The sequence below is a fragment of the Gadus chalcogrammus genome, chromosome 21, assembly GCF_026213295.1.
Source record: "Gadus chalcogrammus isolate NIFS_2021 chromosome 21, NIFS_Gcha_1.0, whole genome shotgun sequence".
In the NCBI taxonomy this organism is placed as follows: Eukaryota; Metazoa; Chordata; class Actinopteri; order Gadiformes; family Gadidae; genus Gadus; species Gadus chalcogrammus.
In genome coordinates, this window is record NC_079432.1 from 3477775 (window position 1) to 3503511 (window position 25737).

Consider the following 25737-nt stretch of genomic DNA (forward strand, 5'->3'; position numbering starts at 1 on the left):
CCACTTGTTCCTTCCCACTCTGCTGCCCTCTCGCTACGTCTCTCTCTCTCCATCTTTTTATTCTATTTTTCTTCTCCCCCCCCCCCCCCCTCTATCTCCCTCCTCCCACTCTCCGGCTCTCTGAGGAATTCTGCTGTCAGCTCTTCCGCCGATGCCGGATGACTCAACACACACACGCACACGCGCACACACACACACACACACACACACACACACACACACACACACAGGTAAATGCATTCACACACACTCACACGCACACACACGGTAAAAGAAAACAAGCATGGACAGCGGAACCAGGGGCTAAGCAGGTGGTGCTGGGGGAGGGGGTGGGGGTGGGTTGGGGGGGGGTTTGGGGTTGTGGTGGTGGGCAGGGGGCCGTGGGGCCGTGGGGGTTTGGGGCTGGGGGTCGGGGGGCCGTGGGGGTGGAGGAACGGGGGAGAGAGCTCCTCCGCTGTTGCTTGACAGCTCTCGCCGGCCCGGAGTAACGCTACTCATGTGGAAGAATATAAGTGTGTGTTTGTTTACACGCGTAGTAGAGAGAGACAGAGAGCGCGCGCGCGAGAGAGAGAGAGGGACAGAGAGAGAGAGAGAGAGAGAGAGAACGAGAGAACGAGAGAGAGAGAGAGAGAAGGCTGACATGACCCTCCACACAGAGAGGCCCTGTGAACACGGGCTGCAGCCAGGCGGCCAAGACATAGAACACAAGGAGAGAGACAGAGTGCGAGAGAGAGAGACAGAGTGCGAGAGAGAGAGACAGAGTGCGAGAGAGAGAGACAGAGTGCGAGAGAGAGAGACAGAGTGCGAGAGAGAGAGACAGAGAGCGAGAGAGAGAGACAGAGTGCGAGAGAGAGAGACAGAGACAGAGACAGAGACAGAGACAGAGACAGAGACAGAGAGAGAGAGAGAGAGAGACGGAGTGCGAGAGAGAGAAAGACATAGAAACCAGAACTGACTTCCACAGCTGCAGGCGCAAGGGAAAAACTAAAAAAGCAGTGTTGTACTACACTACGGTCCTGCAGAGATAACGGCTGGTACCGATTTGTAAAGCAGAGGGGAGGGAGAGAGAAGGAGGAGGGGGAGGAGAGAGGGAGGGAGAAGAGAGAGGGAGGGAGAAGAGAGATGAGAGAGGGAGGAGGGAGAAAAGAGAGGGAAAAGAGGAGAGGGAGAGGTAAAGAGGGAGGGAGTAGAGAGAGGGAGGGGGAGAGAGAGAGAGGGAGAAGAGAGAGAAAAAAGAGAGAGAGAGAGAAGGGAGAGAGGGAGGAAGAAGAGAGAGAGAGGGAGGGAGAGGGGAAGGGAGGGACGGCAGAGAGCGAGGGGCGAGCGAGGGAGGGGTGACAGTGAAGGGATTGTGGCTGTCACCCTGTCCGCCGTGGTGGGCAAAGCTGATTTACAAAACTTAATCTGTTTTGAGTCTGGATTTACAAATAGAATAGATAATTACCGCCGGGGACGGCGACGCCGTGTGCCAAGGCGGCACGTCTGCAACGCCTGTGTCTGAGCGAGCGAGCGTGGGCGTGCGAGTGTCTGTCCTCTCCATTAATTACCTTCCAAACAATGGCGATCACTCTCTGTGCGCCGCCACCCTGCAGCGAGCAACTTTACACACACAGATTCCCAACAATTCCAGGGCTGAACAACACGCTGTCAAGAGCAGGGATGGGAATCACAGGGTGCCTCACCATAGGCGATGCATGGCCCGCGATACCGGTATTATTCAGATACAGCAATTCTTTGGTAATCAATCTATTGCCAGATAATCCTATAATGATATATCGCAATATATGTCTCACGATGAATACAAAAATGGCCGTGATAAAGTACTGTGTGCTGGATTTCGGTCTTCATTCATGGTCCAGTGACTCTTCTTTGGTGAGTTAGCTTCAGTTCAAGTTTCCTTCAGGTGTTTAGCGCCACCTCAAGGAGCCACCTCGCGCATTATTTATTAATATGAACATTGATATTTCCTGTGTAACCAACACAAATGTTAGTTCGACATTTCCTGTCTAACTGACACATTACATCGATACTTGGCCGGTTTATCGAATCTGGTATCGTATGAAGAAGGACAACGATCCAACGAGTGCGTCATGGAAACACAACCACCACCACCCCGCCTTATCACAACCGAGACCCCCGCGGCGCTCCCATTGCCCCCACCTTCGCCATCCGCCATCCCTCCACCGCCTCCTCGCCGTTGCTCCGCCCCTCGGCACGGACCAGCTCCTGGCTCCACCCCCTCAGCCGCCCGTCCAGCTCCTTCAGCTCCTCCTCCAGGCGGGCGGTGAGCCGGCCGTAGTCCTCCTCGGCGGCGGCGGCCCGGGCCAGCGCCCCCTCCAGGCCGTCCCGGGCCCGCAGCGCGGCGCCCTCCCACTGCTCCAGCGCCTGGGCCAGCGCCCCCAACTGGCGGTCCATGGCCTCGCAGCCGCCCGCCGCCGTGTGCTCCGCCGTGGACGCCGCGCTGCGGCGCACACGGCTCAGGCGCTCCCGGCCCTCCCGCAGCCGGCACTCCACACGCTCCTGGGGGGAGGAGGGGGGAGGTGGAGGAGGGGATGGAGGGGGGGGGAGGAGGAGGGGGGGGGGAGGGAGGGGGGGGGAGGAGGAGGGGATGGAGACAGGAGGAGGAGGAGGGGGGGCAGGAGGAGGAGGAGGAGGAGGAGGAGGAGGAGGGGATGGAGACAGGAGGAGGAGGAGGGGGGGGGAGGGGGGGAGGGAGGGGGGGGAGGAGGAGGGGATGGAGACAGGAGGGGATGGAGACGGGAGAAGAGAAGGAGGAGGAGGAGTAGGAGGAGGGGGAGGAGGGGATGGAGACGAGGAAGAGGAAGAAGGGGAGGAGGAGGGGGAGGGGGAGGAGAGGAGATGATGGAGACGGGAGAAGAGTAGGAGGAGAAGGAGGAGGGGGGATGGAGACATGTGGGGGAGGAGGAGAAGGAGGACAAGGAAGAGGAGACGGAGGAGGGGATGAGATAAGAGGAGGAGGAAGAGGAGGGGATGGAACAGGTGGAGGAAGAGAAGGAGGAGGAGAAGGTGGAGGGGATGGAGATGGAGACAGGAGGAGGATGATAAGGAGGAGGAGGGGGTTTAGGGGGGAGGAGAAGGAGGAGGACAAGGAGGAAGAGGAGGGGATGGAGAAGGGAGGAGGAGAGGAGGAGGAGAAGGAGACAGGAGGAGGATGACAAGAAGAAGGAGGAGGGAGTGCAGACAGGAGGAGGAGGAGGAGGATGAGAAAGTTGCTAAGGTAACGGCACTCACGCACGCACACCCGATGTACAGCTGCGGGGCTATTTCTAAAGAGCAGCGGGAGGCAGCAGCTCATCGCACCGTGGCATTCCCTGCTCCGCGGTGCCCTTCTTCTTCTGCGATCTAATTATCTAATTTGCCATCTTCATTACAGGAATATGGATCTCCTCCTTCCCGCCCGCTATTAGTATCTATTCTCCCTGCGTCCTTGGGTCTGTACTCCTCACTGCATTCTCCGACTCGCTCCGAGCAGAGAATGCAGCACTTTGGAGGCGGAGGGTGTGAAAAGAGACAGAGGTGATGCTGGTGGTGTCGGTGGTGGAGGTGGTGAAGCCACCGGTGTGTGTTCAAAGAGAGAGAGAGAGGCAGACCACTTCACTTAAGAACGTGGAAGAAACTATTAACCTTGGGATGAGATGAAAGGAATTGCTACCGCTGGCTTAAATATAATAGTTTTGTATGTGCAGCCTCTTTTTTTCGTAAAAGGCACATAAGCGCAAGCACACACGTACATGCACACACATGCACACACACAATACACTGTTATAATAAGGACCCATGTGAGAAAGATGGCTCTGAATCAATATCTTCACACATACATCTCTGTAATGTTGCAAATTATATGAGCGTTTGGGAGAAGGGGGGAAGCTTGGGAACTAATTTAATTCCATCTATTTGTTCGTACGGATTAGGAACACACACACACACACACACACACACACACACACACACACACACACACACACACACACACACACACACACACACACACACACACACACACACACACACACACACCAAGGAAATGTGTCGAGAGCAATGGAGGAATTATGCTTCAGACGTAGGCAGCATTAATTATGGAACCGTATATAAATTCAAGGGTTATGAACGACAGGGTCGCATGAAAGTGTTGTCGTGGTAACATCACCTGCAGGACCAATATATCCCCCGTTTCATGGATACCTTAAGGTCAGACTTGTGGATACATGTATCTGTACAACTCTGGTTTAAATATGCTTTACAACAATCCCCAATGAGCACCAACAAATAGTTCAGGGCATAGGGTATTCTGTAATAAACGCCCCCGGCAGACGTTATCATCAGCACGTACCCATTGTCCAACGGACAGAGCAGACAGTGTGAAACTGTGGCCCATTTCTCTGGCGACACGTGTGCACCTTTCAGCGGGTAGCCTTGTCAGAATAGATCAAGTCAGCCAGGGGCGAGCACCAGATTTCGCCGGGTGCTACAGTACAGTCGAACCGCGCGCCACAGACCCCCCTCTGTTCCGTCAGGTCTCGACCTTTCACCAGGGGAACCGTCACGTCGCCACTCATCACGTCTCCGTGACTACCAGCTCTGTTTACCCACCCATCCCAGCGTGGCGTCCGTGGCGCGCGTCGTGGCGTCCGCGGCGCGCGTCGCGCCGTCGTCTGCTTACCCTCACTTCCGACAACCTCTTCCTGACGGAGGCGGAGTCTCCCGACGTGTCCGACCAGTGCTGCAGCTCCTCCCCCGCCGACATCAGCCAATCGGTGAGGTCCCGGACCGCCTCCAGGTATTCCTGGTGCTCCAGGACCACCGCCTGCGCCCGCCGCACCCTCCCCTACACAATGGGACAGGAAGGGGCCCGGTGAACAATGGGGCGTGTGGTGAGGGGCCGGAGCACCGTGTGCTCACAAACAAACACAAAGTTGTACATGCTTACACACAAACACACACAAACAAACATGCTCACACACATAAAGACGACATGCACAGCAGGCAGCAGCGATAGCAGTACAAACACAAACACAAACACACACTCAATTGTAGATTGACACACACAAAAACACGCACACATACATAACGACAGACACAAACACAGACACGCACACACACACATACAGACACAATCTCACACACATAACAACACCGGCAAAAGTAACGGGTCACATAGGGTGCAGACAGCGACAGCAGAAACACAGCCCCGCCCACCAATAGCCGCTGCGTTGCAAAAGCTAACGGGGATCTGAATAAAAGCAAAGGAACAAACCTCCACCAGGGCCGTGAGCTCATCGAACTGCCCCTGCAGCTGGGTGCGGGAGCCGTGGCTGAAGCCGCAGTCCCCGGTCTTCTTGTACAGCTCGCGGGCCTTCTCCTCCAGGCTGGACAGCGCCCCCTGGTGGTCCTCCAGGTCGGCCCGCAGCGCCCGCAGACGGTCCAGCTGGGAGGCCTTCTCCCTGGGCCCGGGCTGGGGGGGCAGCGGGGCGCTGACGTCCCCCTCCAGGGCGCCCATCCAGCACCGCAGCTGGGTGGCGCTGTCCAGGTACCCCCCCCACTGGGACACGGTCCACTCCAGGCGGCTGGGGGGGGGGGGGCGGGGGGAGGGGGACAGGAAGTCAGAGAAGGGGGAGAGGTTAGTGTGTGACTCGAGGCCGGGGGTAAGGGGGTACTGGGGGAGAACAGGAAGTCAGAGGGGGAGAGGTTAGTGTGTGACTCGAGGCCGGGGGTAAGGGGGTACTGGGGGAGAACAGGAAGTCAGAGGGGGTGACGTTAGTGTGTGACGTGAGCACAGACGGTATTTGTTGCAGAAACTGAACAGGGAAATAATACCGGTATACATCGCACATGTGCTGTCGCTGTCATGGTGATAGGAGGTCGACTCATGGTGCGTTCATCTTTAAACTGATTTTATGACGACAGCTCATTAGGCGGTAGATCGCTGGCACACAGCCTCGCCTGGGAGCGGTGAATGGGACGGCGCTGCCTTTTGGTTTCTCAAGGCAAGCGTCTACTTCACATCGGAGATCTATTACAACTCAGTCCTTAATGATAATGAACGGCAGACCGTTGACAAAACACGATATATTTACCGCCTCGCCGTTAAGCTTCAGAAGATAACCCGAGCCATCTGACCCACACACACACACACACGCCACACACACACACACACACACACACAGACACACACAGACACACACACACACACACAATATTCTTCATTCCGCATCCCCCCCACCCCACATAACCAGGCCAATCTACCAAACGGTCCAGACGATACACACACCTGCATCTGTGCCCCACCTGCTACCTCTGGCCTACCCATTAACCCCACCCTCCCCGCTAACCCCACCCTCGCTGCCTCTAAACAAACTCACCCCACCACAGAGACACCAATTGCCATCAACCATTACGCCCTTGATGAGATCAATTCATACTGGCAGGAGGGGTGATAATCGCTCAATTAAACACACACACACACACACACACACACAAACACACACCACGCACACACTCAGAGGTCTACAGACTCCTGTGCGTATGCGTGTGTGTGCATTTGTGTTGGTTCAACGCACGTATGCACACACGCCCATTAAAACCCAACGCATCAATCAGGATTACGTAAAACAAATACGTCGTTATATATTCATCTAATTGTGATCTATGCCTGCAATCTTTCAATATGAAAATAACGACATTTACGGGGGCTAACGTGCACGGCCGGGTGTAGTATATCACATCACATAACAAGCAGTGGCCTTGAAAAGACCAACAACATGTTTAAAATTGATTTCTCATTAACGACCCACTAATTAACTTTAGAGGACACACCTTGATTCTGAGTGTGTGTGTGAGTGTGAAACCCTTCGTTGGGATGGCAGTGCGGAGGTACGGATTGCTCAGGGGCAGCTACCTGTGGCAGCTCATGGCGCTCACGAGCAGCGTGGCCCACGCATCCTCCACTTCCTGTAGCTGGGACCGGATCACTTCCTGTCCCGCCTCCCCGTGTCCACGCAGGGCCAGCTCGCCTTTGCCCATCGCCATGTTCAGCTTCACCTCCCCCTCCCCCTTCAGAAGCAGGATATCCTACACACACACACACACACACACACACACACACACACACACACAGACAACAGAGGTCAGGAAGTCAAGAGGTCACGAACTCCGGAGTAAAAAAACAATGGATGACCCAAATGTTTAATTAGAAACCGCTTTAAGGTTGCTAGCCCCCTCTAGTGTCCAACTGTCAGTCGTGGTACAACTCTTTAACCAATCGAAATCAAGCATTCATAAAGCTCACGTCCTGTTGGTTAAGTTATGGTAATATATCTACCTCTTATATTTGTGTATGTTTTATTATGAATGCGTTATTATAAAAAGTGTCTTTGGTTATTCAGAAAAGGGTATACAAGGAAAAAGTATTACTCCGATGTTACACGTCAATCAGTCAACAACGACTCTGGGCGCTGTTGACCCCCAGAGTCGTTGACTGATTCGGAATAACATCGGAATAATACTTTTTGTTGTTGACAGCCGCTCATAAAGCTCTGGAGGTGGTGGTGGTCAGACCTGCACGGTCTCCAGCTTCTGCTCCAGTTGCTCCTTGGTGCCCATGGTGCTGTCCACCGTCCCCAGCCTCTCCTGGATCTCCTCCAGCCAGGCCCACACGCCCTGCAGGGTCTCCCCGAAGGCCTGGCTCTCCTGGCAGCCCCGCAGGCGATCCCGGGCGGCCCGCAGCAGGGCCTGGTGGTCCGCCTGCAGCCGGGAGCCCACCCGGGCCTCGGAGCCGGAGCCCCGGCCCGCCTCGGAGAGGGACTGGGCCTCCTGGACCAGGCCCTCCACCGACTCCCTAGGAGGGGGGAGGAGGGGGGTGGAGGCGGGGGTCATATGGGGGTATCGCAAGGAGGTGCTCAGACTGTTGAGTCACTGGCAAACACACACACAATGGCAGATGTACACAAACACACACACCTACACGCACAATGGCAGATGCACGCACACACACACTAACACACACACACACACACTAACACACAATGGCAGCTGCACAGACACACAAACACATTCACACACACAAACACACACACACACAAACATGCACATATAGATAATATATGAGGGGCCGACTAGGACACAATTCATACTTGGTTAGAGTATAGCAGTGTATGTGAGAGAGTATAGTAGTGTGTGAGAGGGTATAGTAGTGTATGTGAGAGTATAGTAGTTTATGTTGGAGAGTATAGTAGTGTGTGAGAGGGTATAGTAGTGTATGTGAGAGTATAGTAGTTTATGTTAGGGAGTATAGCAGTGTATGTGAGAGTATAGTAGTGTATGTGAGGGTATAGTAGTTTATGTTAGAGTATAGTAGTGTATGTGAGAGAGTATAGTAGTGTATGTGAGAGTATAGTAGTTTATGTTAGAGAGTATAGTAGTGTATGTGAGAGTATAGTAGTTTATGTTAGAGATTATAGTAGTGTATGTGAGAGAGTATAGTAGTGTATGTGAGAGTATAGTAGTTTATGTTAAAGAGTATAGTAGTGTGTGTGAGAGAGTATCGTTTTAATGCAAGAGACTATAGTAGTATGTGTGAGGGAGTATAGTAGTGTGTGTGAGAGAGTTTGAATGGAACGGAAGTGAGAAGGGAGTGAGTGATTTTGATTCCTCAGTTCCTGATTGGCTGACAGAAGAGGCGGTAGCACTGGCGCTCAAAATACTGCGCCGTCATTTCACTCTTGAATCTTCGCCTGTTCGCCTGTGTGCGCCTCCGGATGATATCATGAATCTTCACGACTGCGTCGGGTTCTCGGACGTCTCTGGTCCTTCCACATCAATCTGAAGTCCAGACTGAACCACGACATGGAGGAGAAAGGGATTGTTGCCGTTTGCGGACTCCCGGAGCTCCTCCGGCGAGGAGGTGCAGGAGGTCCCGTCGGCCCGGGAGTCCGCAAAACGTCAACAACGCCCTTTCTCCTCCATGTCGTGGTTATATTGTGATGACCACGGAAAAGCCAGTGAATGAAGCATTGCTTAGACAGCGATTTATTAGATACCACCGCTAATAAACCGTTGGAACACAAAAAAGATCGGTAACCCCGACGACGCCGGTAACTACAACAAATCCTGCGAAGCCGAATCCCCACGAGAGCTCCTCCGCTAAGGCCCGCCCCCATCTCCCAAACCATGTGACGCTACAATATTATATTATAAAGATATCTATATATATCATCTTATATTATTAAGATATAGAACTATATGGACTCGCGCCAGAGTTCCCGGAGGTTTCTAGATTAGAATATTTTATAGAACGGGTGATATTATGTATCCTAAACGACTGCGTCGTTTTTTCTGATGTCTCTGGTACTTCCACAACACGTAGAGACCGGCCATGGTTAATAATGAATTGGCGTTCACAAGAGGAAGCCTCTCTCAAACTCAGGCGGCCACAACAAGCGACAAAATCATTTTTGGTGCGAACGCAGAGATTCAAGAGTGAAATGACGGTGCAGTATTTTGAGCGCCAGAGGCTACCGCCTCTTCTGTCAACCAATCAGGAACTGAGGAATCAAACTCACATCTGTTTCAGTCAAACTCTCTCGCACACACTACTATACTCTCTCACACACAATACTATCCTCTCTCACACACTACTATACTCTCTCACATACACTACTATTCTCTCTCACATACACTACTATACTCTCTCACATACACGACTATACACTCTCATACATGCATATAAAAGGAGTATAATAGAGTGTGTGTATGAGTATACTGGTGTATATGCGAGATTATAATAGTGTGAGTAAAACCAAGTATGAATTCTGTCCCAGGCGGCCCCTCATAATAATGACAGAACCAACCACAAACATACATACACAAACTCACACACATACAGACACAAAACAACGATAAACTTGTTACACGCACAGCAGACGGCGATACAAGATACACTGCAGTAGAAAATATTTCATTGAATGTAATCGCTCCGATTTTTCTTGCAATGTAAGGCTTGACGGAGAGAGGCGTCGATCGTATTCTCAGATCCCCGGACAATGGGCTTTGTTTTACAATCAGATGTGCGGTGATCAGGGGGTAACACACACCTCCTCTGGAGCAGCTCTTTGTGAAAGCCCTCCATCCTCTCCAGCTCCTCCGCACTGTCCAGCGCCCCCTGCTGGCCGTCTGGCCCCAGAACGGGCTCCTTCTTCAGGCTGACCTCCAGCTGCTCCAGCCAGCCTTTGATACCCGACACACGCTCCTCAAACCTGGGGAGGAGAAGAGGGGAGAGGGCGAGAGTTGGGGAGAGGTGAGGAGAGGAGAAGGGAGGGGGTAGTAGACGATGGAAGAGGAGAGGTGAGGAGAGGAGAGGAGAGGAGAGGAGAGGAGAGGAGAGGAGAGGAGCGGAGAGGAGAGGAGAGGAGAGGGGAGAGAAGCGGGGAGAAGAAGAGAGGGGACTCAAGGTGAGGCGATGCGAGGAGTGGAGAAGAGAGGAGGGCAGAGGAGAGGAGAGAAGGGGAGGAAAGGGAGAGGATGGGTTTTATAGGAGACAGCAAGAAAAGATAAAAAAGAAGAAAAAGCAAGAAAAAATACCGCTCAATACATCAACCATCTCACTCACACGCAAACTCCATTATTCACTCGTTATTCACTCATTATTCCACACGTGCAGCAGAACCCTGTAGCCTGTAGCCTGTGAGCGCTCACCTATGGAGCAGCTCCCTGCTCTGCTCCAGCTCCCTGCCGCTCCGAGAGCAGCCCAGCTCGTAGTCGCTCCACGCCCGCTGGCAGGCGGCGAGGTGCTCCTGTACCTGGGCGGCCCCCGCCCGGGGCAGGTGCTGCACCAGCCGCTCCGCCTCCTGGCACACCTGGCCCAGGCGCCGCTGGCCCTCCCCGGCCTGCTCCAGGGACACCTGTGGAGGCACGGCGGGGAGGGGGGACACGGGGAGGATCAGCCCACACTGGGGACCAGGGGGGGAGGGGAGCGATGGAAAGACTGGTGGTGGCGGCGGTGGTGGTGGTGGTTGTTGTTGTCGTTTTTGTTGTTGTTGGCGATAGCAGAGCCCGATTCATTTCAGAGTTTTATTTTTAAATGGTCGTTGTTTCCAAATGCTTTGGCGAGGTGAATGCGTGTTCGCCGTTGTCAATAAAGCTCTCTTCAAATTAAACAGAGTTTTAATGTATTCATAGGGCTTCTATTAATATCGAGTCAATTATTTATTCTGAGCATTCCTCATAAGTGAGGTTATTTTCTTTTTTAAATTCTAAATTACCTTCAGGCGATAGATCTTGGCCTTCAGAGCGGCGCCGTCGCCTGATTGGCTGGAGCAGTCTCGCAGCTCCAGTTGGAGTTCGGCGAGCCAGGACTGGAACTCCTGGACCAGATCTGTTCAGAGAGCAGACGGCAGCATGTGTTACACCACACCCAGAGAGAGAGAGAGAGAGAGAGAGAAACGGAGAGAGAAACGGAGAGAGAGAGAGAGACAGAGAGAGAGACAGAGAGAGAGAGAGAGAGAGAGAGAGAGAGAGACGGAGAGAGAGAGAGAGAGAGGGAGGGAGAGGGAGATAGAGGGACAGAGGTGGGCGAGACAGATGGGACGTGTGGGCGTGTCTGTCCGACACGGCGGCGCAGCGCCGGCGTTGCCTCGGCAACCAGCCCAAAACTCCCCCACCCTGGAGGGAGTGCTCAACGGCATCACTCTCGGCGGCAGGTGTGTGTTGGAAAGGAAATGGGTGAGCGCCGGCAGGGAGTCCGTTTAGGGCGCAGTGTCGCCAGCGGCGAAGGCATAAGGAGTGTGTGTGTGTGTGTGTGTGTGTGTGTGTGTGTGTGTGTGTGTGTGTGTGTGTGTGTGTGTGTGTGTGTGTGTGTGTGTGTGTGTGTGTGTGTGTGTGTGTGTGTGTGTGTGTGTTGCGTCTCCTGCCGTGTCCTGATGTTGCATTGTTCCGCGCTACTTGAACTCCAAAGCGCTCTCTGGCAAATGTCAGCACCCCTGCCCCGACAGATTCCCGCTGTACGCTTCTAACGCACGCCCTTTGACAACAGAATGACAGTGGATAAACCACACAGCGGTACGAAACCGTCTCCTCTCAATGGATATCCGCAGGGAAAGACCCGTTCTTTCACAAGAATGTGAAACTGAAAGTGAAACTGAAGGTGAAGCTGAAGCAGTTATGCGTCCCTTGGAATAAAAAGCCCGCTCGATCAGCCAGCGTCTGCAGCGGCAAGCTAGCTGAAGTTAGCAAGCTAGCTAGGGGTTAGCAAGCCAGCTAGGGGTTAGCATGCTAGCTAACCCGACCCATAACATCTATAGTAGGCCAAAATCCCACTGAGACCAGAGGATACACACACTTGCACCTGTGCTCCACCTGCTCCCTGTGGCCTTCCCGTTAACAACACCCTCCCTGCATCTAAACAAACACCACCTAATAGCGTTGACGTTGTTATCATCAGGTTACCAAGGAAACTAAACACCTTAAGATACCAGTGTGTAAGTGTATAAAGTACGCAGACTATTGTTCTCCGCATTCCTCAATGCCCCCTACCCCGCCCTTCACCCCCCCGTGCGTGCGTTACCGTTGAAGTGCAGCTGCAGTCCGGCCTGCAGGCCGCCCCAGGTCCGGTTGCAGCGCAGGGCCGCCGCCTCCGTCCCCTTGGCGATGGCGGTGAGCTCAGCCGAGAGCCGGGACAGCTCTGGGGACGGGTGGGACCGGGACAGGGCCGTCAGGGACTCCCGGGCCGTGTCCAGGTCTGCACGCTGCCGCTGGACCGCGCCCTGGAGGTCCTGGGGGGGGGGAGAGGAGAACCCGAGGTCAGGGGACACCCCCGTAAGGGGAAGGGAAGTGACGTCACTTCGCTTCATCCATCTTTGGAGCAGGAAGGGGGGGAGGGGAGGTGATTGCGGAGGCCGTGAGGAGAGGACGGGTGAGGGGGCGTGGTGGAGGGATGGGGTGGGCGGGTGGAATGAGGCGGGGGGCTGGGGAAGGGAAGGGAAGGGTGCTCGAGTCCCAGCACTTGGTTGGAACCTAGAACAAGATGCCTTCCTGCACTTTAGGTACATGTATCTGAACCCAGTGGATTCTAACAGAGGTGTCAACGTAGGACCAACACAGGCGTCGCTTCATAACACAAACAAAGGGTCTGCTCCTTTAACGTGACCAGGGCAGGGGTGGTAGACTTATAAGACATATAAGACACTAATTGCAACTGAATGCCCTAAATGCAAGAAGAACAGGAAGGAGAAATGGGTCCATTCAACGTTGCATTGGATGAAAGCGACGTAGAGGGCCAATAGGACCCTGAAGGAAACAAGGCAGAGAGCCCGGTTGTGTGCAAGGTGAGTGCGGACCTTCACGGTGTCCATGTGGTCCGGGGAGGACTCCTCCGACAGGCCGGCCAGGGAGCCCTCCACCGCCTCCAGCCGGGCGGTCATCTGAGAGGCCAGGTCCTCCAGCCGCTGCCTCTGGAAGCTGAAGTAGGTGAGGGCGTGCTTGGCCTGGTTGTAGACCTCGTGGGCGTGGGCCATCTTCTTCCTGAGGTCCGACTCCAGAACCTGGGGCATGGAGAAAAGGGGGACGGGTCTAGATCACTGGTTCCTCAAGGGGCACCAGACCCCATGTTTTTAGGCCTCGGAAAGTGGCGCACACCTTGAACCCGTGGCCTCAAATATTGATTAATCCCAATCAACATCTGCCCTTGATTTATTGATTCAATTTATGATGAATCACAAGGCATATGTCTGTATGTAAAAGACATTGATGACACCTTTCAAACCTTAAAAGCAAAAACAATTCTAATATCGACAACGTTTAGGTCAGGAACCGGTTCCGAACATACATATGAGGTGACCCCAGTGGGGGGCATCTGACCCCACGGCTGGGAAACACTGGGCTCCCACCTACCCAACACCCACATGAACACAACGGGTGACCGCAGGGGCAATCGTTCGACGAAGAGAACCTTTTCTACGGCCCTGTGAGGGACCCACCTGCATCTGTACGGGCGTCTGCTGGAGCCTTGCCCGATCCTTCAGCTCCAACACCCGGTCCTGCAGGGCGTCGAGCCTCTGCTCCCTGATCTCCGCCTCCGTCTGCGGGTCGAAAGGACGAGAGAGAACCAGACTAGGCTCAGAGTCGAGGATCGGCGAGGCAAACCCTTGACTTTACCGGGAGAAAAACTGAGAACATTCACACGGAAAAACCGCTCAGGGGATCTATGGGCGGTTGTGAATCCAAGGTTACGGTCAGATGATCTCAGATCCAGCAGTACTGGGTTGTAGAGATACTTCTGGGAGGGGGGAGACGGCGGAGATCTTTGGATGGATAGCAGAAACATATTATTCTACCGAAGGAAACTCATTCTCGCGAGCGAAGGTAGCTTTCAGAAGGGTTTTTCAAGGCGTGTCTCTGCAGGGGCCAGTCTGCACGGCGTTGATTTAAAACCTTCACAGACCCTTTCTCTAGTGCACGCCACGGTTTGTGTACTCTGCGAGCCATGGCCGTGTGTACAGATCCCAGCCACATGATTGATTGAAACAATATGAAGGGAGGAATGTGAAACCCACTGTCCACCCATCAAACTCAAACTTTATTTATGTAGCGCCTTTCGTGCGAAAAGGTGCTTAACAATTCAATAAAAAATAAAGAAGAATAAATAAATAAATAAAATATATAGTATATAGTATCTATAATAAAAGACGAGAATGCTGAGCTACATAGGTATGTCTCATGGTTTCTTCTAAAGGTGCACAGATTTTGATCACCTTTAGTTACACTAAATGCCGCCTTCCTATAGGTCTCTGTCCTAACCTGGGAGAACTCAAAGGCCAGTGCCAGAGGAACTGATAGATCTCGAGGGAGCATACATCCGAAGCATTTCTGACAAGTATTCTATCTGTGAGCTTTAAGCCACCAGACGCGAATATGAAGTCTGGCTCGTGAGAGGACTGCTCAGACCAGTCATGTCTCACCTGGAAGGTGGCAAGGCGGGCCTCGGCCTTCTGCCCGTCGCTGAGATTGGCCACGCTGTCCGTGAGGTCGACGATGGCGGCGGAAGCCCATTGGCCGACGTCCTGCTCTGTGGCCTTGAGGTCATCCCAGAGGGCCACGCAGTAGCCCAGTCGCTCGCCGTTGGTTTGGAGTCGCTCGGAAACCTGGAGCGACAAAGACAAACCCACAGTCTGTCAGGGCTGTCAGTCATGCAGGCGGAAGACTCTCTCTCTGTGCGTCTCTCTCTCTCTCTCTCTGCGTCTCTCTCTCTCTCTCTCTGCGTCTCTCTCTCTCTCTCCATTTCCTATCATGGGTTGTTTTTCTGGATTAATTGTTTGGACAGATGCGTAGGAGAAAGATGACAGGCAGACAGTAAGGCAGATAACGTGTCTAGACTTGTTTATACTTCTGTCTCCTTTATTGCATTCGCGCCGCCTGCCGAATCGCTCACAGATGATGGAGGGGGAACACACAAAGACAATTATATTTGGTTGCTGGGACAACCGCATCGCAGACCCTTTTGTCAGATACCTACCCTAGATATAATTGATAATGTGCCAATTCATCCCGTGAAATATGGGAGAACACTGCATGATGTATGAGGTGTTTTAATCTGTAAGAATCCACTTTATTGTTTGGTGTATAATTCACAGCTCTTTTGTTTACTACGTATACATTCGTTCGTTAATGATCTCCAGGTCGCCCCCCACCTCCAGCCACTGGTCCCTCAGTGTCTCCATGTCTGTCTGGATTGTCTGCGTGTCGGGCCCGGGGGTCTTCTCCATCTCCCTCTGGAGGTCCTCCTCCGTGCTGATGAGGAGGTCCATGGACTCCTGTCCGTCCCTGAGCTCCGTCTGAGCCGCCTCGTGCTGGACAGACAGAGGGACACGGTTGTCACCACAACATGTCCCCACAAGGTTATGAAACTCTATTCGAGAGTGTGTTAGCTTTCAAAGGTGCTGTAGGAGAGGTTAAAAAGCGTTTATTTGAGCGTCATCTGTTCTAAAGGGCAAAGCCCTCCCTCAGCTATACCTGAGGGAATAGCGCTGTGAGAATATGTGTTTCGAGGTCACTGTGCCAGTCTCCATGTGAGCCGCAGTAGACTCTAGAACCCTCCTGGCTCTGTGACGACCCATCTTCCCTGATTGGTTCTGTGAATCCGTCTCGCCCGTCAGTCACAGGCGCGTAACATGCAACACTTGTCGAGGTGCGGGAGGGGACTGGAAGGGTCTTACCCGCACGAGGATCCGGCGGACCTCCTCGCGGCTGTGGTTGTGGTCGGGCAGGCTGTGGGTGACGGCCTGGGCGTTCTCCAGCGCCACGCCCAGGCTGGACCTCAGCGAGTGGAACTGACGGAGGAGCTGGATCACGGCCCCGCTCTGCTCCTGACTGCACACAAACACACGAGAACCAGGGACAACACTCCTTCAGCAATGGGTTCCGATCCGGGAGATACGTCGAGTCAAATAGATAGAGTTCCGTCCTCCTCAGGCAGCGTACCCGTGGGTGATCAGTGCCGTGACGCTGGTCCACGCCGCCTCCACCAGGCCCACCTCCCGGAGGGCGTCCCCAGCCAGCTCGCTGTCCCTCTGGGCCAGCTGGCTGCCTCTCTCCCCCAGCCAGTCCCGGGAGTGCTGCAGACACTGGAGCTCGTCCTCCATCTGGACGAAGGTGCGGAGCCTGGAGGACCACAGTGGCAACGAGAACACCAATCAGACCGAGGCAAAAAAGGAGGTCACAACAAAACACGGCGGCTGGGGAATGTAAAGTTCTGTCCTACTTTACGGTGGGTATGTTCCCCGATGCCTGGAATGTAATCGTGGTTCCACCAGTAAAACGTCTTTAATGAATGACCTGTTCTGGAAGGCTTGCACGGAGCTCTCGCGGGCGTCCTCTTTCCTTGCCGCCTCCTCCAGCCTCGCTAGCCCGGCCAACACCTCCTCCTTCCTCTCCCGGAAGGAGCTCCAGAGCGCGCCCAGGGCCTCCGCCTCGCTCTGCCTCCAACCCAGGGTCCTCTGCACACCCTCCAGCCCCGTCAGGAGGCCCGCCGTCTGGCCCCTACAGGAAGTCCGCCTCCCCTGCGAGGCGGGCCCCTTGGTGGCCCCCAGAGCGGGCTCGGCCTCAGCCTCTGTGCCGACCAGGTGGAGGTGGGCCTTGCTCAGCCGGCCGTCCAGCCCCAGGGCCTCCGCCTCCAGCGCCGCCAGGTCCCGGGCCGCCGCTCCCACGCCGGCGTGCAGCTGCTCCGCCTTGGCGCGGTCCCAGCTGCCCCGGCCCTCCAGGGCCTCGCGGAGGTGCTGCACCGCACGCCGGGCCTCGGCGTGCCTCCGGAGGAAGGGCCCCAGCTCGGCCAGGCAGGCCCCCCGCAGACGCAGCAGCCGCTGGGCCTCGCCCAGAGGCTGCAGGCACTCCTCCCTCCAGCCCTGGAGCTGCTGCCGCGCCTCCGGGGTGGAAGAGGGCAGCAGGGAGGACTCCACCCCGTGGAGGGTCTCCTGGAGGGGCGCAGGCTCCGGTAGACCGGTCTCCTGCTCCTGGGGACAGGGGGAGGTTGTTTAGGGTTTACATGGGGCTGAGGTCCCAGGGCTAAGATGGTGGCCGGGGAAGACTGGGATGTCTAGAGGGGGACTTCACTGGACCTGGATCTCTTGGAACCTGGACCTCTGAGGTCACCATCTAAGTTGTTTACGGACACAAACTCGCTATCCGTGGACTGATCCCTCACCTGCAGTTGTCTGACTGCAGCCTCCAGGTCCTCCATATCCACCTGGGAGGAGCTTCTGAGGCCAGACAGAAAGTTGTCACTCCACTGGGCCAGGGTGACCAGGTGCTTGTCAAAGGCCTCCAGCCGGGACAGGTGGGTCTCCAGCAGCTCCAGTCTGAGAAGGTCAGGCAGAAGGGGTCACGTGTGAGGCTAACAGGCTAACAGGCTAAAGCGTTGTCTCACCCCATATCCACACTACAGCACAGAGATGCGGACAAGCTAATGCTAATTAGCTAAGCTAATGCTAAGCTAACGCTATGCTAACACTAGGCGGCTAACGCTAATCTAACACTAGCCTAACGCTAGCCTAATGATAGGCTAACCCTAGGCTAACACTAGGCGGCCAACGTTAGCCAGTTAACGCTAGGCTACCACTAGGCTAACGCTAGCCGGTTAACGCTAGGCGGCTAACGTAAGGTACCTGTGTGTCACGCTGTCCTTCAGGGACAAGCATCTCTCATGCAGGCGTGTGATGTCGTCGGTGATGTCACGGACACACTCTTTGGGCGCCGTGGGCGTCAGCGACAGCCTCAGGCTCAGCAGACCCTCCAGGGCCGTCTCATTGGCCGGGGCCTCGCTCTGCATTTCCTGTACGGGGGAGAGCGTGTTCGGATTCACTGCTGTGGACTCATTAGTCGTTTAGCAGATGCTTTCAGGAGCAGGGAGGTGTTGGGATCTGGCTCTAGGATGCTTACTGGCTAGACTGGGTACATGAGGGGATTCAAGCCACAACCTCACATCATAACCACTAGACTATCCTGCCCTAGATTTCATAGATATTTTAGTTACTAAGGTAACAAATTACCTTAGTAGCATGCCAGTGTTTAGATGAAAAATGAATACAGTTGCAATATCGAATGCAAATACATATTAGATAACATCAGGAAAAGGGCTGTACATCATAATGCTGGCGATGATATGTTGGTGATGTTGTGCTTGTTAGGTCAAACCTAAAACAAATGTGTATTCTTACATCCACCCTGCAAGGTATTGCATCTAGCGTGCGTTTACCCAGGGCCATAAATCACCCTGTGATTCTGGCTGGGATAACGTCTCTAGCAGCAGCAGCAGCAGCAGCACACTGACCTGTATATTCTGCAGTTCATTCCGCAGCTTCACTTTGTCTGCAGACAGGTGATGGATGTCCGGACAGCAGATCATCTCACACCTGTCCAACCAGCTCCTGATAGAGGATGACTCCTTCTCGAAGCTGAAAGACAGAGCCACTCAATCTTTATTTGTCTTCTCGTCGAAGCGTGGCCATCACTTTAAGAGGGGAGAGACCGTCTCTTTTCGCACCACATGACTACTTCTCCATTATTTGTTCAAATGCAAAAAAAATAAATGATACATTTAAAGACGCGTATAAGCCGACGGGACGCACGTGTTTGAATTCTATCAGAATCCCGCTGTGTTTTCCATAAGCTCACGTGTGTTTTGAAATCAGTTTGAGGTTTCATACTCTATTTGTTCATGTTGCTAGTATCAATGACACAGGCCATTCTGGGTCAGCCTTATCTGCCTGTAGCATCCAGTGGCTGCACGTTATCCCTGATAGATCCAACCGCAGGGAGGGAGGTGAGGCTGGAGCCATATGGAAATCTATCATCTCAAGCGCACACACACACAGACACAGACAGACACAAACACGCAGACACAGGTACACATACAAACACATATTCACACACAGACACACACAGGCACAGACACACAGATATATACACACACAGACAGACACAAACACGCAGACACACACACACATGCCAAACCAGACACAAGCAGACACACACACAAACACACACACACCCACACACGCGCACACAGACACACACACACCCAGTGAGCGGTAATAGTGTAGCTTATTTCATCTGCGATGGAGTGTCCCCTCGCTGGGCCTCAACGGGGAGGGGCCGGCGCTTTATCATCGGACGCACGGCAAGCGGACGCAGGAACGCCCGGGGATAAGAGGGAAGGTTATTAGAACGGGAGCGTCCACCTCAGGGGCACAGAGGGGAGGAGAGGGAGCAGGAGGAGAGGAGGAGGAGGGAGGACGGATGAGGAGGAGGGCGGAGGAGCAGACAAAAGGTCCTGCTCCCAGAACTGATTGAGAGATAATGGAATGACTCAAGGAGAGTGAATGGGAATACACAGGAGGCTTTTTCCCCGGGAACGGGAAGAGGAGATCAGAGGAAAACCGACGGAGGAGAACCAGCGTCGCGAGGGGGAAGTCGAACACGGCGCGTACAAATTGGCATGTGTGTCCCGTGAGCAGAATCACAATTCACAACATGATGTATGCTAAATAGTCCCATTGAACCTGCTAATCCTTACAGGCTGCATACACATACTGACACTGATGCATACAAATTCATCGTGCCGCAGTGTGGAGATCAGTGCGACACTCGGGCTGCCCTGGCAAACATTGACTCAGAGTTTCACGTTTCATTCGGCGTCAGTTTCCTCTCGGTTCATTAACTCGTGGCCTTTTCAATCTGCCCTGGGCCCTGTGTCGCCCGGTCGCCGTACCGTTGCCAGAGCGTGAGGAGGTTCTCCAGAGCAGCCTGCTTTTCTTTGGCCCGCTCCACGTCCTCTCTCTGGCGCTCCTGGAGGCGGGCCACCTCCTCCTCCAGCGGACCCCCGTCGCCGAGTCTTTTCAGGGCCGAACACAGAGCCGTCAGCCTGGGGGTCAGCTGCTCCACGGCCTGGCACTGCTCCTGCACGCCCGATGGCAAACAGGAGAGGACGCGGCCATTCAGGCGCCAACCACAGTACTAACGTTAGTTGTTCAAATGATTCACTGTATTATTGGGACATAATGCAGGACAGGTAGGGAGCATTCTGATCTATTTAGGTCTGGGAAATATTTAGAAAAATAGACGGAGAGAGAGAGAGAGAGAGAGAGAGAGAGAGAGAGAGAGAGAGAGAGAGAGAGAGAGAGAGAGAGAGAGAGAGAGAGAGAGAGAGAGAGAGAGAGAGAGAGAGAGAGAGAGAGAGAGAGAGAGAGAGAATATAAGTAATATTGACCTATGATGTTTGCCTGACTTGGTGATTTGTGTTTGAGTCGTGAATTGGCTTCAGCTGTGTCATGCTGGACCACTGAGAAAATGTTGGGCAAACTTTGTGCAGCAACTTATTGTATGTCTTTCCTACCATGTGTTCTTGCAGGCCTCGGTACGTCTCGGAAGAAGAACTACAGAACGTGATCTGAAGGTCCAGCTTCTCTTCGAGGTCACTCATCGATTTCGTCACCTGCCGATGACAAGATGGTAAATAAATGGACTGCACTTCCATAGTGCTTTCCTAACCAATGGCCACTCTACAAGTGTCGAGGTAGAGCCAGGGAGCCTGGACGCTAGAAAGAGCCAGGGATCGAACAAGCAACCTTAAAGCTACCAGATACCCACTCTACCTCCCGAGCCACATGCCGCCTAACAAACAATGAAAACCAAGCATTTCTTTAACACACAAAGTGGACCAATCATAGGAGTGATGGGATCCAGGTGTTGGATTGGATCATTCCTCACCTGATCCAGGTTATCGCTGTAGCGCTGTCGGTGGGAGGCGCTCTGTTGCAGCTGTCCAATCAGCTGCCGTACACTGCCCCTGAACTCCTCTAGGCCACGCCCCATCTGGCCCAGCCGTGCCCGGATATGCCCCGCCTCCCCGGGGGTCACATACCCGGACAGGGCCTGACTCTGCCCCTCCAGTTGGACCAGCCACGCCCTCTTTTCCTCTAGGGCCGCCTCCACTGCCTGATGGGCGGGGTTACAGAAGGGAGGTGGGCGGGCGACATAAAGGAAGAAGGGCATTGGTTGAGAGATTGATATTAAAGGTACAGTATGCAAAGTGTTACAACTAAATGATGTACATGTGTGCTCTGAAACACCTGTCATGTAGACCTGATCTTATAAATCTCATGTTTAATATCGAAAGGCAGGCAGATGGGAGGGGTTTGGAGAGAGTAGAGAGAGGAAGGGGTGAGGAGGTTTAACTGGAGCTAGCTTGAAATCGTAAGGCTCGTATATAGTACCTTTAAATTTAAATAAAGTATAGAAAGGTTGGAACGTAATGATCAAACTGTCAGGGTTGAACCTTTCAATTTCCCACGTCAGCAGGAATGTATTCCAATCTGAATGAATTCTGTATTGACCTCAATTTGAACATTTTCATGACAATGATGCTATCACTTTCTTAATATGTTTGAAGCAGAACCTTTCCATCAGACACCACTGTAACCATAAAAAAAAAGAAATGACACAGAAGGAGTGGATATGAATTTCATCACCTCCACCCTGCTGAGCTGTTTGTCCAAAGAATCAGGAGAAGAGGCGGGGCTGATGTCTTCCAGCTCCCGCTCTTTCTCGGAGATCCACAGGAAGAAGGCCTCTGATTGGCTGCCGGAGTGTTCCCACCAAGTATGCACCAGCTCCAATTGGTTGATACTTGGCGAAAGAGAAAAGATACACGTTTAGTATCAAACCTTTTTTTGAAAATGCATTTGTAGTAGTAGGGTTTTTCACACTCATAGTGTGTGAAAAAGTATGATCACAAAATGTGCACAATTATCAGTGAATCAATTAATCAGTTATTAACCAATTATTACATTACATACATCCATACATTTCTGTCAAAAAAAAAAACTGAACTGTCCACAAAAACACAGTGAGACCCAAACGGAACAGCCTTCGACTAACTGATTCGGGGGTTAACTTTCCCTTTGATGTATAGTGGAAGTAAAAAGGACAAAAGAGTTGGACCGGCTCCTCACTTCTTTCTAAGATGCTCTTGGAGCTGGGCGAGGGCCCCCATGGTGGAGCGGGCCTGCTCCAGCAGCAGCCTCTGGTTCTTGGCTCCCAGGTGGACGCCTAGCGCCGTCTCCAGGAGAGACTTGGCTCTGGTGGTCCACTCCTCACCCCGGCTGAAAAGCTCCTACACAGAAACAGGGGGAACAACATCAATTGGTGGAGGACTAGTCCTGTATCTGTGGAGGGAAAATACGGGATCTTAATGCAAACACAATCAACAATAGGAACGATACCGTCCAGGATAGAAACACCCAACACACGCACACACACAGTCTTGCTCACACGCCATCACACGCCATCACACACACACACACACACACACACACACACACACACACACACACACACACACACACACACACACACACACACACACACACACACACACACACACACACACACACACACACACACACACACACACCTTGCTGAGGTCCAGTTCAGTCTTCAGGCTGTGCTGGCTGTTGAAGAGAAGTTCTTTGGCAAGGCCTGCGTTGGTGCTGGTTAAGAATTTCCAAATGGATTCTCTCTCGCCCTCAAACTCCTGCCAGGCCCGGAGAGCTGTCTGGAAGAGACGTAAAGCAGGAGAAGCTCACACAAGCTGGGCAGGATGGATGGGTAGGGTGGTCATAAACTAAACTATTTGCAGTAAAATCGAGAATCAAACACATGCAGGACTCACATTCGTTCCAGGGATAGCTATCCTCATAAAGACAAAATGTTGCAGTTTGAATTGCTCAATTGTTTGACTTTGTGTAGTTTTTGTTGATCCCTCTAGTTGTCCTGAGTAACTGTTTACTTTAACCTCATTTAAATTTAGAAAACGCTTTTATCAAAAGCTACTTTTATCCATTCACGACATCAAGGCAACAGCCAGCTTGTCTGGAGCAGTTGCACAGAGGGGTCTGGCTCAGGGACAATCGAGACTCAGCTAGGAGGAGCCAGGGATCGAACCAGCAACTTTCTGGTCAGTAGTCAACCATTCAACCTCCTGATCTAAGCCGACGTGATCCTAAGCTAAAGATCTACGCATGTCGCCAACAGAGCAGTGGAATCGGCATGTACATAACAACGACAACACGAAGACACAACCACTCAGTTAACAGACTGCGACACGGCGATCAATACCTCGTTAACACAGGACTCATCATTGATCAGCGACTCGACGGCGATCAATGACGCTTGTCGATGCACGAAACACGGACGGTACGCGGACCAATGAAACGCCCCCCCTGGGGGAGAACCCCTGCCTACCTGGAGGTTGTGCCCCTGGGCGTCAGACTTCAGGTCCCCCTCCCCGAAGGCCTCCTCCAGCTCGCCCAGGGACCGGCTTAGCCCCTCCTCCTTCTGCAGCTGGCTGCAGTGGGCCACCAGAAGGTCCGCCTCCTTCCTGCCCGCGTGCAGGCGCTTAAGGTGTTGCTGCGAGACACGCGCACACGCAGACACGAACACACGCACAGAGACAGACACACAGAGACAGACACACAGAGACAGACACACAGAGACAGACACAGACACAGACACAGACACACACACACACACACACACACACACACACACACACACACACACACACACACACACACACACACACACACACACACAAAGGGATATCTGCATGTCAGTCAGCACGAATAAAGAAGCTATGGAATATTCTATTCAATGTAATTATCGATTTAAATGTTTCTTTCGTTATGATCAACAAATCTCACGGGTCTTCTCCTCCGAGATCCTACCTCAAATCCTAGCGGTGGAATCAGTTTTGCAGGTGGGGAAAAGGAAACCTCACCTGGTGAATTAAGTACAGCTGCCTGGCCTCGCCCAGGGTCTCAGCCTCCAGGACCCTGCCGTAGTGCTCCTGGGCCTCCCGTCGCACCCTGTGCACCTCCTCCAGAGCCCCGCGCACCTCCTCCCTCAGCTCCTCACTCTGGAACATGGAGGAGCCCCCCTGCTCGTCCCACTTAAGGGGGAGGAACAGACGATGAACGACGAGGACAAAGGTGGAAATCGACTACAAACTCCCAACTAAAACCTAAAACTAAAAGAGCGATCGGTTGGTTCGAAAGACGGTCGAGGTTCACGGCAAAACAGGACGATGACTACGGTAGCTATGGTTTTGTACGCAGTGGACAGTCAACAGTACGCATTGTCATTCCCACGCCTTAGGGGGCGCTCTACCGCACCTGTGTGTGCCTTGTAACATCATCAAGTGTAACTTGTAACATCATTCTGGCGCTAGTATATCAGAGTTAAAGAGGATATCAACGTAAAGGGTAAATGGACTGCATTTATATAGCGCTTTTCTAACCAGTGCGCCGAAACGCCTTAACATTCATCCATTCATGCACACATCCCCACACCGACGGCGGTGTCAACCATGCGAGACGTCGGGAGCAGTCAGGGTGAGGTGTCTTGCTCTTGGACACCTCGACACTCAGTGTTATCACCCAGCCCGCCCTCCCTCCTGAGCCACACGCCGCCCCCGCCGCCCATATCAACGTCTCGACCTGCGTTCTTGTGTCACTATGTTATTAACAAGTCATCCTTCGATTCTATAACAAACATAACAGCCGGGGTGGCGGTCAGGGCCCTCACCTGGCAGAGGGAGGACAGCAGGGCCCTCAGGTCGGTGGAGAGCTTGGCCAGGGCGGCCCTCTCTCTCTGGACCTCCAGCTCGGGGCTGACCTCGGAGAGCGCGGCCAGGCGGCGCTTCAGCCAGCACAGGGTCTCCTCGCGCTCGTCCACCGCCTCCTGCAGGGCCTGGGGGCCGACGGGCGGACAGGACGTGAACACACAGGAAGGGGAGGGTAAGGGTCTGGTTAAAGGGGAACCGTCACTGGGAAGATGGACCGTTTACGTCATCGTTCCTGGGCTTGGGTTCTCCGTTGGTCTGACGTGAGGAACTACATTCAGGGTCCAGTTTCTGCACACACTTTCTTAGGCACTGCGTTGATCTCAACAGGTCAGGGGAGAGAGGGGAGGGCTCTCACCTGGAGCGCGGCGTCCACCTGCTCTTGCCGCGTGGGCGAGCCGTCCCCGGCCGTCTCCCTTAGCGACCGGACCTGTCTCCTCTGAGACGACAGCCAATCAGAGAGCTCGCAGAACCTACGACAACAGCGACAAGATCCAACAAGACAAGACTCAGAACAAGACAAACGGTTCCTCGACGAACCCCAGCGAACGGAA

General features: G+C 53.5%; 1 protein-coding gene across 1 annotated transcript in view; it reads right to left on the reverse strand.

Moving 5' to 3' along the window:
• Positions 1 to 25737, reverse strand: part of syne1a (spectrin repeat containing, nuclear envelope 1a) — a 133764-nt gene that overhangs the window by 92292 nt on the left and 15735 nt on the right. The window contains exons 19-47 of the mRNA XM_056581866.1: positions 25542 to 25656; positions 25147 to 25311; positions 24341 to 24511; positions 23806 to 23970; positions 22976 to 23116; positions 22515 to 22675; positions 22032 to 22188; positions 21271 to 21498; positions 20897 to 20995; positions 20273 to 20460; positions 18833 to 18956; positions 18168 to 18334; positions 17708 to 17861; positions 16843 to 17516; positions 16489 to 16668; positions 16224 to 16377; positions 15699 to 15857; positions 14970 to 15152; positions 13989 to 14090; positions 13350 to 13553; positions 12578 to 12785; positions 11277 to 11389; positions 10711 to 10916; positions 10110 to 10271; positions 7576 to 7855; positions 6917 to 7089; positions 5276 to 5585; positions 4682 to 4846; positions 2161 to 2520 (exon numbers count right to left, since the gene is read on the reverse strand). Of these exons, the coding sequence (XP_056437841.1) occupies positions 2161 to 2520; positions 4682 to 4846; positions 5276 to 5585; positions 6917 to 7089; positions 7576 to 7855; positions 10110 to 10271; positions 10711 to 10916; positions 11277 to 11389; positions 12578 to 12785; positions 13350 to 13553; positions 13989 to 14090; positions 14970 to 15152; positions 15699 to 15857; positions 16224 to 16377; positions 16489 to 16668; positions 16843 to 17516; positions 17708 to 17861; positions 18168 to 18334; positions 18833 to 18956; positions 20273 to 20460; positions 20897 to 20995; positions 21271 to 21498; positions 22032 to 22188; positions 22515 to 22675; positions 22976 to 23116; positions 23806 to 23970; positions 24341 to 24511; positions 25147 to 25311; positions 25542 to 25656 (5668 nt within the window). The remainder of the gene's footprint in view (positions 1 to 2160; positions 2521 to 4681; positions 4847 to 5275; positions 5586 to 6916; positions 7090 to 7575; positions 7856 to 10109; positions 10272 to 10710; positions 10917 to 11276; positions 11390 to 12577; positions 12786 to 13349; positions 13554 to 13988; positions 14091 to 14969; positions 15153 to 15698; positions 15858 to 16223; positions 16378 to 16488; positions 16669 to 16842; positions 17517 to 17707; positions 17862 to 18167; positions 18335 to 18832; positions 18957 to 20272; positions 20461 to 20896; positions 20996 to 21270; positions 21499 to 22031; positions 22189 to 22514; positions 22676 to 22975; positions 23117 to 23805; positions 23971 to 24340; positions 24512 to 25146; positions 25312 to 25541; positions 25657 to 25737) is intronic.